The 14,315-nt window shown below is 42.8% G+C and overlaps 1 protein-coding gene across 2 annotated transcripts in view; it reads right to left on the reverse strand.

The window, feature by feature from the left end:
• The window catches only part of psd3l (pleckstrin and Sec7 domain containing 3, like), a 441,070-nt gene extending 427,722 nt beyond the window's left edge, over positions 1–13,348 (reverse strand). The window contains exons 1-2 of one of the 2 annotated variants that reach the window (XM_043674302.2): positions 13,209–13,348; positions 2,780–3,373 (exon numbers count right to left, since the gene is read on the reverse strand). In XM_043674302.2, the coding sequence (XP_043530237.1) occupies positions 2,780–3,325 (546 nt within the window). In that variant the 5' untranslated portion in view covers positions 3,326–3,373; positions 13,209–13,348. The remainder of the gene's footprint in view (positions 1–2,779; positions 3,374–13,208) is intronic. The other variant, XM_043674303.2, reaches the window with a different exon arrangement.
• Between the last annotated feature and the right edge of the window lie 967 nt (positions 13,349–14,315).

The raw sequence follows: 14,315 nt of genomic DNA on the forward strand, positions 1-14,315 counted from the left end.
CCTCAAGGTGACTGTGTGGAATTTGCACATTCTCCTTGTGTGGAATTTGCGTGGGTTTCCTCCATAGATTACAGATTACCAGATTACATTACAATGTGAAAACAGGCCCTTCGGCCCAACAAGTCCACACCGACCCGCCGAAGCACAACCCACCCATACCCCTACATTTACCCCTTACCTAACACTACGGGCAATTTAGCATGGCCAATTCACCTGGCCTGCACATCTTTGGACTGTGGGAGGAAACCGGAGCACCCGGAGGAAACCCACGCAGACCGGAGGAAACCCACGCAGACACGGGGAGAACGTGCAAACTCCACACAGTCAGTCGCCTGAGGCGGGAATTGAACCCGGGTCTCTGGCGCTGTGAGGCAGTAGTGCTAACCACTGTGCTACCGTGCCACCCACGGTGTGCAGGTCAGGTGAATTGCCCATGCTAAACTGCCCATAGCATTAGGTGCATTAGTCAGAGGGAAATGGGTCTGAGTGGGTTATTCTTCGGAGGGCCAGTGTGGGTTGAAGGGCCTGTTTCCACACTGTAGGGAATCTAATCTATCTTGTACTCTCACACATTTAATGTTACTGATTATAATAAGAAAGATTATTTATTCCCCATGTAAGGTTGAAACTATGGTTTACTGAGAAAGAAAGTCCGAAGTTTAAACACACATCTGCAGTGAGTTAACAAGTCATGGCTACAGCAACAACAACAGTATGATCAATCTTAACACTGCAGAATTAAATGAGGGGAAAGATCAGCCAAAGTTTCTGCATCAGGCCATCATTGAGGGGTCCTGCTTCAAGTAATTCATATTACAGGATGACAGAATTTGCTCATTCTTTGGATTTTACCCATCACAATTTCTCTACAGATAAATTATCAATAACTATTCTTGAGTGATGGAAAAATATTATCCCAATTAAGATGTGATTACCCTTACTTGCATCAGACTGCACCCCAGAGTATATCGGAGTGAGACTGTCACCATCCAATGTGTTAAGATGTGACTGTATCCCAGAGTGAATGGACAGTCCCAATGTGAATCCGGGTGAAATTGCACCCCAGAGTGAATCAATGTATAACTCTACTCCAGTGTAATAGGGTATCTCAGTGTGTCAGGTTGTTCATGTACTCCAATGCATCTAAGTGAGAGCATATCCAACTGTGTCAGGGTGAGACTGCACTGCAGTTTATGGGGTGAGTTTAAAATTAAACCCACCTACTATTGCAAAGAAAGAACCACTCTGAAAAGCCCTTGTGAGTGTTTTGACCTTTGAGGGCATTCTCAGGTTAACATGGACTGCTGTCAAGCAGATTATTGGTTGATCAGAAGCATTCTGTGAACATGGAACACCACAACATGTAGACTGTATATTTGAAGATGGTGTTAATCATAATTCTATTGTTTTCTTTTACTGTTCTGAATATCAGTTTAAACTGATCTTTTCCATTGCCTACACATCTCTGGTGTGTTTCCCAGAAGAAAAGATCTGATTAGCTGGCACCATGGGTGTCAATTTTGCTGGCTAATGCTAAAATTGAGGCTTCAGTTTTCTTATTAAAATCCTGTTAGTTATTTATTTTATACAGAATATTGCCAGACTGTTTGTCTACATCTTGCTTAACCTTCATTGCATGAAACCCGCAGTTAGCTAATTAAAAGAGCAACTTTCTAGCAGTGTTTGGAAAAAAATCTCACTACAAGATGCTTCACATAAACAACTTGATGTTAAGCTGTGCAGGAAAATCGAAGGTTGAGAGAATTGCATGGCAAATGCACATTAAACCATACGTTGTCTATTCTGAAGAAGGGTTGCTGGACCCAAAATGTTAATTCTGATTTCTCTCCACAGATGCTGGCAGACCTGCTGATTTTTTTCCAGAAACAGAAATAGAAATTGCTGGAAAAGCTCAGCAGGTCTGGCAGCATCTGTGAAGAGAAATTGAAGTTAACATTTGGGTGACTCTTCCTCAGAACTGGAGGTTTTAGAAATTTATGAGCCATAAATTGTCACTCACCAATACACTTTAAAACAGTTGAATAAAGGCAAATTACTGTGGATACTGGAAATCTGAAACTAACACAGAGAATGCAGAAGACACTTAGATCTGGCAGCATATGTGGAGACAGGAGAGTTAACACTTCGAGTCTTGGCAGTCAGTAGGTGTTAATAGATGTGACGCTGGAAAAGCACAGCAGGTCAAACAGCATCCGAAGAGCAGGAAAGTTAATGTTTCAGGTCCTGATGAGGAGTTTCAGCACAAAACATTGATTTTCCTGCTCCTCGGATGCTATGTGACCTGCTGTGCTTTTGCAGCCTCATTGATTAACACTTTGAGTCCACCACCACTTCGGATCTTCTCCAGACGTTATAGTCATGCCTGACTCAACACGTTAACCTGGTTTCGGTCTCCACAACGCTGCCAGATGCTGCTACATTTCTCCAGCATTCTCTGTGTTTGTTATACATTAAAACAAATTGGTCGCAATCCTGAAATCTACACAAGTCTTTAATGTTTAGACGCAGTGGTAGTGTCTCTACCTCCGAGCCAAGAAGCCTTGGTTCAAATCCCACCTGCTCTGGATGTATGACATAACATCACTGAATAAGTTGATCAGGAAATGCTTTAAAGGGCTCTTGTGGTACAGTGGTAATGTCTCCAACTTTGAGCCAGGAGGCCCAGGTTCAAATCCCACCTCCACAGGAGGTAACATGCACCTCTGAACAGATTGATTAGAAAATATCCTTCATGTTAAGAATGGAGTTTATCTCTTACCTTCTGTAGGGGATGTGGACTTGCTGGAGAGGTAGTTGTTCTGGAGAGACTGGGGGATAGCAGTCTGCCAGCTGCCTGTGGTCTGGAGGTATACCTCCCATCCCCGGAGCAGAGAGGTGTACAGAAGACGGGCGCCTCTACCAGGTTGGGTTTGTTGAACTCCACTTTCCACCGGACCCCTGGGGTGGTGGCGTGAGGGCCGAAGGGTCTCCAGGGAGCGGAGCGGAGGGCGCAGTGAGGTCTCCCGCTGCGAGACATCCCGGGATCACGCAGGCAGCCGGGCCGAGTGGCCGGCAATTCGACTGGGGGGGCGTCACCCCTGGCGTGGGGGCTGAGCCTGTGGCAGAGGCGGCTCCCTGGCATTACATGGTGCCCCTCATTGTGACACGGGTGGTTGCCAGGCGCAGAAAGCGGCCCATTCCCGGCGAGAGTCTGCCCGCCGCTGACCTCAGCCTGCTTTCGGTCGGTGTTCCCCGCTGCCTTAACGGACGGATGCTGCAGGCGAACGTAAAGGGACGAAGTCTTAACCTGTGGCGTCTGGGCCATGCTGTGCTCCTCTCATGTCCCACAGTCAGCTGCAGCACGGAGGGACTCCTAGAAAGTGCAAAACAAATGTCAATCATCTACAGATCTCAAACATTGTGATTTTTTTTAAGTTTTAAGGGGGGGGGGGTTAAAACTGCAATCATACATTTCTCCCTTTTCTTTAGTTCATTGGGAAACATGTGGAAACATTTCAGAGCATTGGCACAACTGTCTCCCAAATCAGCGCTCGGGACCGGGGGTTCGATTCCAGCCTTGGGTCCAACTCGATGGCCCGAACGGCCTCATTCCGCGCTCTGATAACTCCCTCATCGCGGAGATACCAGTGGACACCGCCGCCGACTCAACCTCTCCCACTCACGGTGAACCCACGCCTCCGCCCGTGTTGGCTGAAGATGTGTGTACCAGGGGATCCCCTCTCACGGGGCGCGCTGTTTAAAGCGACTTAGGAAATCCTTTAACCGGATGGTTAGAGTTGCCTCTCCCCCACCTCAAATCCGTGAGGTAATGTAGTTGCTGTTCAAAGTAACCCCTCACAGTCAGAGAGCTCCGTGCACAGCGTCACTGGTTCAGTCTGAACCCCTGTACTGCACTGAGCCGCAGGAAGACTCTCTTCCACAAACATGGAGTTTCAAAGCTGATGGTATAACTTCCCCCTTCACAGAGAGAGAGAGAGAGAGACCCCCTTCCCATTCAACTGGAGTCCTGCAGCCAGACACGAAATTGTCCGTACAGTTTCAAGCAATTTGCAAAAAGAGTTCAGCTACCTACTCCACAGGTCAAAGCGTCTTTTGTGGGGGTGGGGGGTGTAAGAGTCTGCAGCCCTAACATGACGGACTGGGGTGCTACATAGAGCACACATTCACACACACACTCACACTCACAAACAGACTGCATCTGGCATTCATTGAAAACTCGCCTACGCTCTGGTCAGAAGAGAACAGACATAAAATAATCTCCAGGGATAAACTGGCATGTGGGGTGGGAGGTTGATGAATAATATTTACTGATTACTTACAAAACCGTTTGTGGAAAGCAGCCCCCATAAGAAACGGTGTTTAGGCGCAGTCTGCCAAGTTTATAGCTTTTGGCATAATCGAGCCTCTGTTAATGAGGGATCTGAGTAAGTCTCAACTCTGGGTCAATTGTATTTGGTGCTTTGAGCAGGGTGGAAAAAAATCAAGAGCACATTTTCAAGTCAAATCATTTGAAGCGGGTAAATTCACACATCAGTTATTGTTTTAAAAAAACTGCTTTCTCTAAAGTGCACTTTTATAATTACTGTACACTAACTTGATCAGGCTAAATAGAGATTGTTGAAATAAATAGATTATTAATAACTTACCTGAGGAAAAAAAAACAGGCAAATAATCCTCTGGCAGGTCATAAAGAGTCACAGAGGTATACTGCACGGAACCAAACACTTTGGTCCAACTCATCCATGCCAACCAGATATCCTAACCTAATCTAGTCCCATTTGCCAGCATTTGGTCCATAAGCCTCTAAACCCTTCCTACTCACATATCCATCCAGATGCCTTTTAAATGTTGTAATTGTACCAGCCTTCACCACTTCCTCTGGCAGCTCATTCCACACATGCACCACCCTCTGCGTGAAAAACTTGTCCCTTAGGTCCCCTTTAAACCTTTCCCCTCTCACCTAAACCTATGCCCTTTAGTTTTCCCCATGTTGGGGAAAAGACCATGGCTAATTACCCTCTCCATGCCCCTCATGATTTTATAAACTTCTGTAAGGTCACCTCTCAGCCTCTGATGCTCCAGGGAAAATATCCCCAGTCTATTCAGCATCTCCCTTTAGCTCAAACCCTCCAAGCTTGGCAGCATCCTTGTAAATCTTTGTGAATCCTTTCAAATGTAACAACATCCTTTCTATAGTTGGGAGACCAGATTTGCACACTAACCTCCACACCCAAAGCCCCATTGGGTCAGGTTAAGTAAGGTTTAAGGGCAGAATCACAGTGAGTGAGTAACTGATAATAATGGGTGTGACTCCAGCCTATCTGAGAATAGAATCAATTCAGATTCTGAACAAAATTGCTTCATGTCAGCTCGAGGAAGAGTCAGCTAGACTCAAAACATTAGCTTGCTCTCTCTCGATGGATACGGCCTGATCTCCAGCATTTTTTGTTTCCAGTACAGATTCCAGCATCTGCAGTAATTTGCTCCTACACTGGGGTTAGAATGTGATGGACATTTGAGAGATGGAGTTAAGTTAGGCTCAGGGAGGTATTGCCTAATGGTGGATAGGGACAGATAATTTTCTGTATGACAGCTGTATTGGGAATGGCTGGCTAAATCAGTCTGGGTCAAATCCACGAGGTCAGACATTGAGAACAGGCTTAGGTTTTGAATGCTACCCAGGAGCAGAATCAGCCACAGTCAGATTCTGTAAGAGAACAGCACTGAATCAGGTACTGCTCGAGGGAATGCTTCCACTACTTGATCGCAGCTAAATTCCACCAGCATGTCAATGACTGTGGCTGTTAAAGTTACCCCCGGCAGCTTTACACTTTGGGTTCATTCCAACCAGCTCAAAGCAACAAAAGCCAAACAGCTGCTCATTGATGTAAAATGAAGTAGATGGTGCCTTATTTACTCAAGCAAACAATTTCATCTCTTTCCATATGTCAACTAATAGCAGCCTGGGAGGGCTATGCAATTGGCAGGTTTTGCAAAATTCCGGGGAATTATGCATAGGAAGAAAAGAAAAAGAATTCATTCAGTGCCTTTCATAGTATTTCTGAAATGGAGTTGCTGTTGTAAAGTAAGGAGTAATCAATTTATGTACAATAAGTTCTCATAACAGATAAATGTGTGGATCACCTCTTTTGTTTGTAGCTGTTGGTTGAGGGTTTAATGTTGGTCAGGATTCCTACAACCATAAAGTTGCAGGACCTTTTACGTCCATTCAAGTTGAGAGCTAAGGTCTCAGTTTAAAATCTCATCCAAAAATTAGCACCACTGACAATGTACATAACACAAGAACGAGGAGCAAGAGTAGGCCAGCTGGCCCCTCGACCTGCTCCGCCATTCAATAAAATCATGGTTGATCTTTTTGTGGTCTCAGATCCACTTACTCGCATTCTCATCGATACCCTTAATTCCTTTACTGTTCAAAAAATTATCTATCTTAGTTTTAAAAACATTTACTGAGGAAGCCTCAACTATATCACTGGGCAGGAAATTCCATAGATTCACAACCCTCTGGGTGAAGAAGTTCCTTCTCAATTCAGTCCTAAATCTGCTTCCTCTAAGTTTGAGGCTTTGCCCTTTTGTCCTAGTTATACCCGCCAGTGGAAAGAAACATCCTCTCTCGTTCTGTCCAATCTGTTCCCTTAATAGTTTTATATGTTTGTATAGAGTTCCTTCAGCATCTTCTAACTCAGAGGCTGGTATGGCCCCTCTGACTTACTGTCAATACATCACAGTCCTATGATCCTATGTACTCACTACTACTACATCACAGCCTATGTCAGTGGGAAAGAAAAAATTCCACCTCAGATGTTCAACTCCTTTGAATTTATATTAAAGTCCATACTGACGTTACAACATTTACATCCTATAATCTTTAACCTCAAAAAGGTGACTCCTGGACAATTGAATTGATTCTGAGCAGCCACAGCTCAGGACACCTCACCTGTAGCCAGCTGAACCACAGATAATAAAGTGGTATCATTTGCCAAATCAATCCTCATTGTCAATTTGAAGGTCAAAATGAGGACCGCCAGGTGAATTTAAAGAATTGGCAGAGGGGAAAAGACACTTTAAATAGAACAGACACTATGTTTGACAACCAGCATCAAAATCTTGACACCAATAAGAAATTCCCTCCAGCTTTAAGCTCTTTACAGAATTCCTTCCCTAAACCTCTCCACTTTCCATGTCTCTTACCTTTTTAGTCCACTGATATTACCACCATATGGCATCATCAATCCATATTTGATATCTTTTATTTGATATCAATTTATGTATGATTATCCTTCTGTGAAGCCTCTGAGCATGCTTTCCTATATTATTATAGAGTCATAGAAATGTACAGCATGGAAACAGACCCTTCGGTCCAAACTGTCCATGCTGACCAGATATCCCAATCCAGTCTAGTTGCAAATCACTGCTGTTTGTTTCATTATTTCTCCGTGATTGAGATTCTTTGTTTCTGTGGATTTGACTCACTTTGACTTTCTGGTCACTCTCTCTGACATATTTGTTCCATACTTACTTCACTTTGTCATTTCTTCTCTTCTTTCTGTCTCACTAATCTCCCAGGAAGGCAGCCCACGTAGCATCAGATAAAGTTTGTGGAACTGTCTGAGCCCAGTTTTGGTCTGTTGGCATCCCTGATCAGCTAAGCAGGGATTTCTTCTGTGCAGATTACTGAAACCTGTGTAACAATGGAAAGCTGCTCCATACACCTCAAAACTTCAAGTCACTATGCTGCTGCTCACACATTAACTGTGTTCATTTAGGTTGGTAAAGCAAATATAATATGATCACAGAATCAAGCCCTTCAAGTGTATTCTAGCACTCAAATAGATAACGGCTGGTCTGTATCTTAATTCTGTCTACCTCAACTCAACACCCATAGCTCTTAATACCCTTGCTTAACAGAAATCACAGTCTTAGTTTTCAAATTTTCAACTGACCCCCAGCAACAGCTGCCTTTTGAGAGACAAAGTTCCAGATTTCCACTACCTTTTGTGTTCCTGTAAAGTTTAGGTTTGATTTTAAACCTATTTCTCTGTTTGCCAGAAAAATCTCACCAGAAAAAAATGATATCTTTGTATTCAAGCTATTGTCTGGAACAGCTGAATTAGATTACTTATCAGTCATGATAGATAATAGGATAGAGCTGGACTAGTTATGTTAATATTTGGGTGTCCATGTAGAGGGAGCATATGGAGCCCACTGACACGACAGAGACCTTTAAGGGACTGTTGGGCTCTACGGGTGCTGGTGTGCATCATTATTCCTGGTAACAATGTTTTGATTTAAATCTTGATAAGTTTCAATTTGTAAGTTCTCATTGGCCTCTTGACTTTTTGTTAATTAAATCATTATTGGTCATGTCAAACAGTAGAAGACTGGTCTATGCAAGCTAACCTTATCTTTTAATTCAATTTATTGCATTTTTAAAATTTATACATCCAATATGCCATTTCAAACCACATCTAAGTAGCCTTATACACTTTAGCAAACATTTGTCAAGGAATCAAGGGGTCTTGTTATACAATGGTAATGTCTCTATCTATAGTTCTTGAAGGTCTGTGTCAAATCCTACCTTTCCCAGAGCTGTATAGTACAAAGTTAATTTCTTTTAAAATCATGGAATCTACTCCCACATCCTGTTATATTAATTTCTTTAAAAGGGTCTAAAATACCTCAACTTGGAATGTTGATACATACTGCCAGGCATCCATGTACACACCTAGCAGATTTCTGGCTAGGAAAAGTAGATCATTGTTGTATTGAAGACATCACAATATGTCTGGGAACTGGAATATTTTCAAAGTTCACTGATATATAAAGAACTGATGTATTCTTTAGGAAAATAGAGCCTGATTCTTTTTGCTTTGGACACTTCTTATGAATGACATGAATTTATCATCAGGTTTTTAAAACATATATATAGTCAGGCACTCATTCTGTTGAGACTGTTGCTTCCTCCTTGTAAAGTTTAACTCAATGTCAGCAACTCTTTTTAAATTGATGAGCATAATCACTTCACAGTTTGCAATGCATTCAGAACTTTTGTTGTTTCATTTAGTTAATTTCAAAATCTTTCATGAAAATTTAGGTCGTAATTTTAACATTGAGGAACAGTGTAAAATTGGCATTATTAATTTGGTTGCTATCATAATCCCCTCCATTGACTTTAGTGAAAATGAAGACAGGCTTGGTGTATAATACCTGACAAATTCAACATTTCCATCATTAACTAAAGTTAAAGTTTCTTGATTAGTGTGCACGGAAATGGAAACAGCGCACAAAATGCATCCCAGCTTTGCCCTGAATAATGCCCACTTAGGCAAGGTATCAGAGGGAAAGTGGCACCTGTTAAAATGAAGACAGAAGTTTGCAATTTGAGTTATATGCCATAATACATCACTTGGGCTATTCTACCGAGTAGGTGTCCTCAGTAAGATTGGCCTCTAAGGGAATTGTCTTACTGCCTTTCTAAGAACGTCAAAAAGCTTCCACAACTTTAATCAATAGGAGAAATTCTTCACAAGTATCAGCATGTTAGGAAAATTGCATCTCGTGCTGGGTTAGATGTTGGTCTCTAGAACCAAAGTCCAAAGTCAATTAAACTCTTTGTTCTAAGCTGGAAGGGTCAGATGAATCCGTTAAATCAGAGGAATAAAACACCTGATAGCACATACTCACAGGACAAAAATATCCTAAACATGGCAAAATATTAATGGAGAGTGGGAAGAGAAAGTCAGATTGATACAGTAGATGTTTGTCTGGGCTTCAATTGAGGAGAACAGAAAGCCTTATGGCACAGCTCAGTGTATGGTAGGAAGTATTTGCTACAGACACCAGGGTGCCTGAACTGAAAAGTCTTCCATTCCCTCAGTTGCTTAAGGCCAGAACAGAAAGGTTAAAATTAGAAACAGCCACCAATTTCCTCAGAACTTCTGATGGACTCACACCAGCAAAATCAAATGAGTTCCTGTTGATCCTGGCAATGTTCTGCCAGCCTATTCAAAAAATGATAATGAAGATTCCCATTCATTAAAATAGCAACGTCTTAAGGGTTGACCCTGGGATGGATACTGATGCACTGTACTGGGAGTGCCATTCACTAGCTCACAAGAAGCACATATAAGGACCAGAAAACCAATTGAGATAGATGTAGTGTAACTGGACTTCAATGTGTTCAGGCAAGAGGATTGTTCAAGCAAGATCAGCCATTGAATAGCAATGAAAGTTGAAGAGGCCATTTGTCTATGGCCCTGTGTTGTCTTTATGTTGTTAGGAAAAAGTAAAAGTTCTTCTTAAATTGTGAACAGATAAGCTCCACCTTTGCTGAAGGCAAGTTGATTGATTGCTTCAAGTACTGGGCTCTGGCAACTTTTCCCCTAATGACCAATGCTGAGTTTGCCAGCTACATGGAGCAAGCAAGTACCAAAAATGCTTTCATAGGTGCCCACTTTCACCACTGATTCCTCCAAGTGCCCCTGTCCAAAGACAGGCTTGGTCAATGCCACTCCATTAAGTGAGCATTTTAGAGTTTATGGAGACACAGGGTAAAGAAAATCATCATGGAATGAAATGCAAATAGACAGCCCCCATCCCTCCAATAACTGCAGGCTATATGCCCTTTAATATATTTCATTGACTTCAACAGAACATGAGACACATAGAGCAGGTGCCAATGTAATACCACCCATTTGACACTGGTGAACTGCCATCTACACAGCAAGAAGTGATCGTGAATTTAAATAATATACTGCTTAGGCTAATTGGAGTACACAGTTTTGGGCAGCTCATTACAGGGTGGCATGGTGGCTCAGTAGTTAGCACTGCTGCCTCACAGCGACAGAGGACCCTGGTTCGATTCCCACTTTGGGCGACTGTCTGTGTGGAGTTTGCACATTCTCCCCATGTCTGTGTGGGTTTCCTCCCACATTCCAAAGATGTGTAAGTTAGGTGAATGGGTCATGCTAAAATTGTCCATAGTTGTTAGGTGCATTAGTCAGAGTGGGGTGGGTTACTCTTAGGAGGTCAATGTGGACTGGTTGGGCCGAAGGGCCTGTTTTCCACACTGTAGGAAATCTAATGAGAAATGACACTAAAGGTATAAACAATGTAGATTTGTCAGGATGATGCCACCGACTGTAACCAATAGTTATGAGGAAAGATTTGAAACACTCCAATTGTTTCCGTGGAAGCAGAACAGACAAGGAGAAATTTAAGAGACGTCTTTAAAATTAGAAAAGGTTATTAGGATGAGTTGGGAAAGGCTATTTGCTTTGGCTGAGGAGTCAGTGTCAAGGCATTGTTGATTTAAAACTGTTGCTAAGAAAGCCATAAGAGATGAGAGAAATATCCTCACACTAAGGGTTGCTGGACCACAGGATGCATCGCTACAGAGAGTAACAGAGGCAGAAGCCATTACCTCCAAATACAAAGGACAAAGCAACCCAACTGATTGGAAAGCAGTCTCAAATATTCATGCCCTCTACCACTGAAGCTCAGTAGCAGCAGTGTGTACCGTCCACAAGATGCACTACAGCAATTCACTTAGGCTCCTCTGACAGCACCTTCCAAATCTGTGATCTTGAACACCTAAAAGGACGATGGAAGCAGGTACATGGCAATAACAACCACCTGAAGGTTCCTCACTCTGACTTGAAACTACATCATTGTCCCTTTACTGTCACAGGATCAAAATCCCAAAACTCCTTTCTAAAAGCAACTGATCCTCACAAACCCATGGACTGCAGAGATTCAAGATGGTGGCTGAACATAACCTACCCAAGGGCATTAGAATAACCAATACATGCTGTCCTAGTGAGTGACATTCACTGCCAACGACCAAATAAACAAAATTAAATTCAGTGATACCAGGAGAATAAGGAAACACAATTCGTTTTGGATTCTTCTAGTGAAGTCCTGGGACCAGTAAAATGGCCTGAATGGGTGTCTTCTCTCCTGTAATACCCGATGAGTTTGTAACACTAAATTGTAACACTAAATTGCCAGAAATCCTGAGTTAAGAAAAACTACTGGAGATTATCTAAAGGAAAGATAGGCTTCCATTCCAGCCATGAACAAGGGACCTGCTGTTAATGAGAAGGTGTTACAAAACCACACAGAATTCCATAGAATGAGCTACGCAGAAAGCGGCCATTCCGTCCAGCTGGTTTCTGCTAGACACCGCCCATTCTATTTCATCTCACCCACATCTGAAGCTTCAATCTTTGAAAGGACCCTCTGTCAAGACGAGTTTGTTCCCCCCTGAAACGTTTCTCATTCTGGCGTCACCCTTTCAATACAACCCGAATGTTTAAAAATAACGGAAAGGCGGACAAGTTGCTATTTCAGAAGAGAAGGGAGCTTTATTTCAAGGCTGTAACATAGATCGAATTGCACAGCGTGCTGTGTGTTCTCTCTGTCAACTCTCATCACCCACTTTGCTGTGTGAGGAGACATTCAATGATATTTAATTGGATAATTATAGTTAATTTAGTAATATTTCAATATTACAAGCTGAAAGCATTACATTTCCCATGTCACAAAAGGCGCTAAACGTTTCTGTAGCCAAAGATCAGCTATAGTCTGTCAACTTTTTTTAAAAATTCAGTTACACTCTATAAACTTTTATTTTCTCTCACTCCTGTGTTCACTGAAAACCCCGGGAAAAGTATATACCTATATTACACATTTGGAGTGCGCTTAACAGCATTAGTATCTTCCTTTGCTGTGGGTGGAGTTTTGTCTGAAAGATTCACAACAGCCCAGTGGTCACCAACACAATTGAAATCGTAAGCTCGCACTATTCAAAACTCAGATTGTTGCAAATCCAAATCCTCGCAAACGTAATACAAACAGACCTACAGATCCGTCCTCTAAATGAGTAATGAAAAACAACTAATTCCCCATAACAAAACGAGGAAGGGCTGTCGATTCGAGCACATGCTTTAAGAGCAACATTCGCCACCACTTATTTACATCCGACCTCCAGCTCAAGGTGTTAGCACTGTTAAAATAAACGATCCCAATGTATCGTCGTGAGGCAATCATCCCTCTCTGCCTCTCGCACTCTGTTGCAAAGGTCCTCAGTCTATGTTAACAAAGCGGTTCAGGCAACTTCCTGTCATAAGTCAATGAGGATCAGTTTGGCTGAAGCAAGCACTTACCATATCGAGAAAGATTGAGCCCAAATATACCCCTCTGAAGAGCAGCGTTTTGCCAACTGCTTTTTGAAAGGGTAATATGCAACACAGCTTCAAGTGGTCCCCATTCGGCTTCAATTATTCCCGTGCTATGACAAGGGAATGGAAGTTGCCATTAAATAACAGCAAAGTACTGAGCAGAGTCAGGCAGTGTTTGCAGTCATTCACTGGCCGGGCGCTTCTAGCTGTTTCCTCAGTCATTCTGACAGACCCTGCTTGTCAAACCCTGTCCCGTGTTGAGGCCGCACAGAGATCGCCACCCGCCCACTCTACCTCAAAGCAGCCCGCCTCTTCGCGACTGAGACTCCCACCCACCAGCTATCCACCCTCGTCCTCCGACTGGATCAGGATGGGGGGGAGCTAAAACGGGCAAGGGTTTTACATTTTCTCTCAGGAGCAGTGCACTCACCTCCCGGTGTCACTCAGGCAGAGTTTATAAACAACCCAGCGACCGCTGGACAGCAAACTGCATGGAGAGGCGGCTGACTTTATTGGCTCACTTGCTGTAATTTAGATATTTCCAGCAAATCTCCCCCCCCCCCCCCCCCGGACTTTCTTCATTCATATTGATCAGCCAAATCAGCTCATATGAAGCACACAGTATCTGAATATCCAGTGTGGCTGCAGGGAGAGAGGGGGGAAATCCAAAAATCACGACTTTCTTTTTAGAGATTTACTTATTATTTAATTACATTTTTCAAATTACGTTTGAAAAATCAAGATATCCCGAACCGTTTTACACCAGAGCGTTGACGGCAAAAGGGGGAAATGTAGTCTGAAATGAGTTGGGAGATCTAACACATATTTTCTTTCTATTATTTAATGTTACATGCTTCCGTCTCCACTATAAGATTTCCTGGAATTTTAATTCGCTAACTGATGTTTGCCAGTACGGTAATTACACGAACCACTGTTTTTTTTAAAAAAAATCTTATATATACATGAGCAGTTCTTATGGGGAGGACAATTTATACAAATCAGCCTGTTACTGGATGAGGCTTAAGTTACCAATGCCAATCCGTGCACAAACCAGGCAACTAAAGGGTCGGGGGTGGGGGCGAATGGTAAACA

Source organism: Chiloscyllium plagiosum, unplaced genomic scaffold, assembly GCF_037043375.1.
Source record: "Chiloscyllium plagiosum isolate Xiang-an unplaced genomic scaffold, Cpla_swu_hap1 HiC_scaffold_36, whole genome shotgun sequence".
Taxonomy (NCBI): Eukaryota; Metazoa; Chordata; class Chondrichthyes; order Orectolobiformes; family Hemiscylliidae; genus Chiloscyllium; species Chiloscyllium plagiosum.